The sequence below is a fragment of the Chrysochloris asiatica genome, unplaced genomic scaffold, assembly GCF_000296735.1.
Source record: "Chrysochloris asiatica unplaced genomic scaffold, ChrAsi1.0 scaffold00154, whole genome shotgun sequence".
Taxonomy (NCBI): Eukaryota; Metazoa; Chordata; class Mammalia; order Afrosoricida; family Chrysochloridae; genus Chrysochloris; species Chrysochloris asiatica.
Genome location: NW_006408672.1, coordinates 5,706,831 through 5,713,242, shown reverse-complemented (window position 1 = coordinate 5,713,242; position 6,412 = coordinate 5,706,831). Strand labels below are relative to the sequence as shown.

The 6,412-nt window shown below is 39.7% G+C and overlaps 1 protein-coding gene across 1 annotated transcript in view; it reads right to left on the bottom strand.

Moving 5' to 3' along the window:
- DSCAM (Down syndrome cell adhesion molecule) overlaps positions 1–6,412 on the bottom strand; it is an 888,132-nt gene that overhangs the window by 661,469 nt on the left and 220,251 nt on the right. The window contains exon 6 of the mRNA XM_006870860.1: positions 754–796. Within this exon, the coding sequence (XP_006870922.1) occupies positions 754–796 (43 nt within the window). The remainder of the gene's footprint in view (positions 1–753; positions 797–6,412) is intronic.

The following is a 6,412-nucleotide window of genomic DNA, read 5'->3' as shown; positions in this document are numbered from 1 at the left end:
TCTTCGGGAGAAACTAGAGGTTTTCTGCACAGGTAATGATTTACTGCCTCAGAAATCCTGTAATGGTCATTATGAGTCAGAAACAATTTGATGGTATTAGGGGAGAATATTGAAAGTACCATGGACCATCAACAGAATAAACAGGGCAAGACTTCTTCTCTCATACTTCAGCTATATCAGGAAGGACCAGTCCCTGGACAAGTATATCATGCTTGGTAAAGTGGATGGTCAGAGACAAAGAGGAAGACCCCCAATGAGATGGATTGGCACAGTGGCAGCAGCAATGAACTCAAGTAGCAATGACAGTAAGGCTGGCACAGTGTCAGGCAGTGCTTCGTTCTGTTTTGTATAAGGTCACTATGAGTTGGTACCAACTCAACGGTACCTAACAACAACAACAACAACAACAACAACAATAAAAACACAATATAACACAGTCTGAAATAAAGGCTGCAATGGAAATCTAACTAGAATCTATTCCATGAGTGCCAAAATCTTTATGGAAGCAAACTGCCTTATGTTGCTCCTGCAGAGCAGGTGGTAGGTTGGAGCCACCAACCTTCTGGTTAGCAGTCCAAGTCTTAACCCATTGTATCACCAGGGCTCCTCACTGAACTTACATGGGTAAAATCTTGAATTGGCAATGGTGTTACATTAAGTCTTTATAACAATAACAAAAACAGCAACAAAAGATACAGGGATGGGCTCAATGGAATTCAAAAATGGCTTTTGGACCAGCAACCAAGCTGAGACAGTACTGGGACCTGACCACTCTTCTCAGACCCCAGAGACCCTTCTCCAAAACAGTTGTACTCTTTAAAACAAAAATATTTTTTAAAGACTCAAGAGTTTTTATACATCATGTTTTGAAAAATATTTTTTGGTACTGTCATTGAGTATTGTTTTTAGTATTGTTATTGAGTGTCATTGAGTTGGTTCTGACTCACAGCACCACTATACAGGGTTTCTGAGGAATAGCTGATCAGTTTGAACTACTAACCTTGCAGTTAGGAGTCCAGCACTTGCTTATCCTTCAGTGCCACAAAATCTTCTCTATGGTCCCATGGTTGCTTAAGAAGACAGTCAGATAAACTACGTAGCCGCAAGCAACTTTGTGTTTTCTATTACATTAGATAAAAGAGGTTGTTTTAACTACTTTACATAAAGAAGCTTTGCCCCAGTGGGGAAAGTGAACAGTGAACCACAAAATTGAACTGCTAATAAATACCAAGAAATGTTCCTGGCTTCTTGTGAAACAGTCACATCACTGCTCTAAGACCACATTTCTGGAACTTTTTTTGTGGCAGAAATCACTTTGGCACTAGGATACATCACTGAGTAAGCTGGCGTTTTATGGTGACTTGGGCTTCAGAGAATAGGACCATGTATAGGAGAAGACTTTGTATAGTACTACTACATACAGACAGAAAGATGGTATTTTAAATATTCAAGCATTCAAAAACCTATTTCAGAACTGGCTCTCTCCAGTTTCTTAGTTGAAGATCTAAAGCAAGTTTACTTAAGCCAACGTAGATCACTGAAGGAAATGAATTTATATATCTGTCCATTGTCCTATTCTGCCATGCATTTATCCATCCACCCAACCATTCATCTATTCATCTATCCATTCATCATCCATATTCATCCTTCCACTCATCTATCCATCCTTTCCTCTCTTCTTTCCTCCAACTCGGCTTGAAAATCAATCTGTCTGAATCATGAAAACTGCTTGCTTAACTGATTATAGCATTTTATCACTATCAATATTTTCACTTCTTAGAAGTTAAATTCCTCAAGTGAGGATCATTACCATAAGTCCTTCAGTTACTTGATAAACCTTTGTCATCTAATGTATGATTCATTACAAGTATCATCTTATTTTAAAGTCATTTTATATTTTAAAACTGACCGTCCAAAGCTTAATACCAAATGCATTGTATTAAAAAAAATTAACAGTATATTTTCCTATCCATTAAAATTATGATATTCCCAAGTTATACTATATGAAAACTTGTGTGAAAATTGACTTTTCTAACTAGAATAAAAATTTGACCCCAGGTGGCAAAATCAATTCATATTGCTTTTGACATTTTCTAACCTTGGAGTTTCTCTAGAAGCAAAGTAGATGTATAAAGATTGTATTCTGGGATATTAATTATTTCAAGTAGTTTCCTCAGGGAAAAAAAGGAAATGTCATTTGTGACAGTTCAGAAGAAAGTCAAGATGGTTTTTCTTCTCCTATATTAAGACAAGGAAAAAGAGGAAGGTCACCTAGAAAATGTACCCATCACAAATACAGCTGAGAGAGACCTCAGGAGGAATCCAAGGTGGTCAAATATGTAGACCCAGGCTCGGGTGCTGACCTGGGCCCTACAGACATTTCCACAGCTTCCTTCCCCATATCACTCAGCAAAATGGTGGTGCCAATCACCATGCATTCATTTTTAGAAAAACATGACACAAGCTGCCACTTAGACCAACAGTCTTTTTTATACGAAGAGCATTTATCTTGTTTATTGTCTAGGACAATCTTTTTTTCTAGGACAATCTTTTTTTCAGGAATGAAATGTATTTTCTGCATTACTCATTTTAATTTTCTCTATTATATATTATATTATAAAGGAGCTCTGGTAGCGTAGTGGTTACGAATCGGACTGCGAACCTTAAGGTCAGCGGTTTGAAACTATCAGCCGCTCCGCGGGAGAAAGATGAGGCTTTCTATTCCCGTAAAGATTTACACCCTCGGAAACCCTGTACAGGGTCGCTATGGGTCAGAACCGACTCAACGGCACTTAACAACAACAACAAATTATATATTATGCTCTGATTTGGAAATAACCTATAAAATATGATATTAAAAATGGGTGGCCACTATGATCTCTCCATCACTACTTCTTTTAATTGGGTCTCTCCACTTTCGTGGTGTCGTCTAATACAGAACTAGAAAAATACAGAGTTTTCAATCAGAGATCCTGGACTTTAGGAAGACACATACTGGGCTTGACCTGGTTCTCCAAGAGGTGGTCAGGGTTAAAAGGTCTATGATACCATAGTTTTTAATACTGCTATCTCTGACTAGCTATGTTGTTGTTGTTAAGTGCAATCGAGTCAGTTCCGACCCATAACGACCCTGTGCAGGGTTTCTGAGGGTGTAAATCTTTACTGGAGTAGAAAGCCTCATCTTTCTCCCGCAGAGCGGCTAGTAGTTTCGAACCGCTGACCTTAAGGTTCGCAGCCCGATTTGTAACCACTACGCTACCAGAGCTCCTGTCTGACTAGCTATATGACTAGATATTTACTTACATTCTCTGTGCCTAATTATCCTAATCACTATCCTAAAGGATTTTGTGAGAATTAAATGAGATCATCTATATTAAAAGCCTTAGGAAGTTGTTTTACACAGAAAACATTCAAACAAATATTCACTCCTCTTATTATTATTACATATAAGAACTTGGACAAATAAATTTCCCAGATAAATATAATCATCTATATTTAAAAGCCTTAGGAATTTGTTTTACACAGAAAACACTCAAAACAAATATTCACCCCTCTTATTATTATTACATGTAAGAACTTGGACAAGTAAATTTCCCAGACTTGGACAAATAAATTTCCCAGACTTAGGTCATCATTCAAAAGATGAGTGGAAAATAAGAATAGCGGCAGAGCTGAGGATCCAGTGTGCTACCACATGTTGAGTACCTGGTAAGTGCCGGTGATTTGATATCTCAAGATCACTGGTTTCCTTCCAATCTCTATTCTGCATTTCCTAATGAGGACGTGTGGTTCCTGCTGTTTGATGGAGTTAAATAAATAAATTATTAAAATCAACAACATTTTGGGTATGCAATTAACTGTAGGTATAAGAGGATATTTTTCAAATATGAACTCATCTCTCTTCTATACACACACACAGTTGAGCATCTACTAGACACCAGGTAATTGCTAGGTGTGGAGGATACCAGAATGTAGAAGGGGTCCAGTTGCTGACCTTGAGAAGTGCAGAGTCCAGTGGAATGACGGGCAAATAAATACAGACTAGGCCATGGACCAGTGAGAGTGATTCTCGATAGAGATGCAGAAGGTATGAAGAAAACCACAACAAAGAGGGCTCTGGGTAAGTCTCGGCCAGAAAGACTGAACATTCTTTAAAATATGATCTGACTTCCCCATAGAGGTCAACACGGACCATGTTATTCAGCAGTGAAATCTTCACAGGGTTGGAATGGATTAGGATGGGCAAGAAGCTAGTGATGAGGGGCGTGGCCTGCTCAAAGCCATTATGGCAGTCTCACACCTTGACCTTCACCAGGTAGACCCAGACGTGAGCTGCTGCTGAAAAGTATAGCTCTGAATAACATGCCTCCTCTGTGTAACCTCTACACATTTGTCAGCAGTGGCTTATATGGAGCTATAATGCTGAATAATTTCTAGCATAGCTTCCAGACCGAGACAAAGTTGAAAGAAAGGCCTTGCGATCCATATCTGAAAAATCAGTCGATGAAAACCCTGTGGATCACAATCGTCCAATCTGCTACCAATCATGGAGACAGCTCAGGATCAGGCAGCATTTTGTCCCATTGTACACTGGCTCACCATGACTCAGAGGCCAACTCAAAGGCAGCAAACAACAGCAACAGCATTAGCCCACCCAAATACAGGAGAACTCAGGAAACTGAGAATTCGCTTTTTGAGTTTATTGATGGAGCTGCGAAGCAATAGAAATTTCTATTCCCTGGAAGCCAACTAGGATGCTGCACAAAGCACTTCAGTCAAGTCATTAGAAAAGGAATTCTCCAGCATATACTTGAAGTAGGCTTGGTCTGGAACAGAATGTGAATGTGATTTAAAAGACATGGATCAGAAATCCATATTGTGGCAGGGGGAGGCAGCCTGGAGCATGAAAGTGAGCTTTGAAGGCAAAGAACTTGGTGTTTATTTCAGCTACCCTCTAGCAATGATTTGGACAAAAATCTGAGCCTTACCACCACCACCAACAAATCCTGCATGATCCCTACAGGATTGTTGTGAGCATCAAACAAGAAATCATGTATTTTTTAAAGGAGCTCATATACTGGGAGCTTATACATTTTCAAAATGGGCTGCTTTGGGCACAGTACACACCATCTCTTGTCTAGAGTTAGACATTCTGGGTTCTTCTTATATCTCTGGTGACCAAGTCTCCTGATGCAAAACAAACCCAGTTCCAGGTGCCCTGTGAACCTTATTAGTTTCTCTTTGTTTGTTTTGTTGTTTTGTTCTATTTTTTCTAATGATGCTTATTTAGATTCTGAACATAAACATACTTCATATTCATGTTAAGAACCTAGGGGGGAAACACCAGAAAAGGAATAAAGGCGTTTCTATTTATGAAGTTAGCTGTTCTGACAATACTCCCTGTTCTAGTGCTCCCTCCACCACCCCACAGTGCTGCTACAATCGTTTTTTAAATGAGGAAACTAAAGCCCACAGAAATCACCAATGTAACACAGGTCAGAAGTGGCTCTGTAAATGATAAGTAATTACTCAAAATCACATGTGATCCTCTCCCCAAGTGTTGTCACAGGCAGTATGCCTTCTTCATTTAGAAGGACAGGTTCCAGGATGAGACATGGAAGTGGATGCAAATAACCCAGACCCTTTGGAAAACTCGCCCAATAGGTGAAGAGCTTGGGGTGGAAAATAAGGGACGAGAGGGAGACGCAGGAAATGGAGACAAGTCTGCAACAGTGGGTTCATTTTATTTGTGTGTGTGTGTGTGACCAAAGTGTGGATGTTAGACCACCTGCCATGCCAATCATCACAATGTTGTTCACAAATCAGATTTTATCACTCCTCAGGTGTGGCAACAATAGTGAGGTTGGCCCAGGATTGGGCAGTGTTTCATTCTGCTGTGCATAAGGTCGATATGAGTCGGTACCAACTCAATGGCACCTAACAACAACAAAAATTCAGGTGTGTGGCACTGGAGGATAAATACTGGAGTTGTAACAGCAAGGTTGACAGCTCAAACTCCTTAGAAACTCTATACAGGGTTGCTATAAGTAGGAATCGACTCGATGACACGTCACAACAACGATACAGATGTGCTAAATGGTACTGGGATGGGGAAAGGGAGAAGCAGAAGCATCTATTCAGGTGGCTGCTATGCCAATAAATAAGAGCAGTGATGGTCCAGTGGTGGAATTCTTGAATTATGTGATAGAAATGTGAACTCAATTCTAAGACAATCTCATATGTAATGACCACGTGTCTGCCAGTGAAGACTTGTGTGATCTTATGATGTTGAACAAGTTTCTGCAGAGCATCCAAAACTAAGATGAACTAAAAAGAAAGACCTGTGACTGGGTAAGGGAAGAATAGTGGGAAGAATATATATATATACAATACTGTAGGATAAGCATGGGAC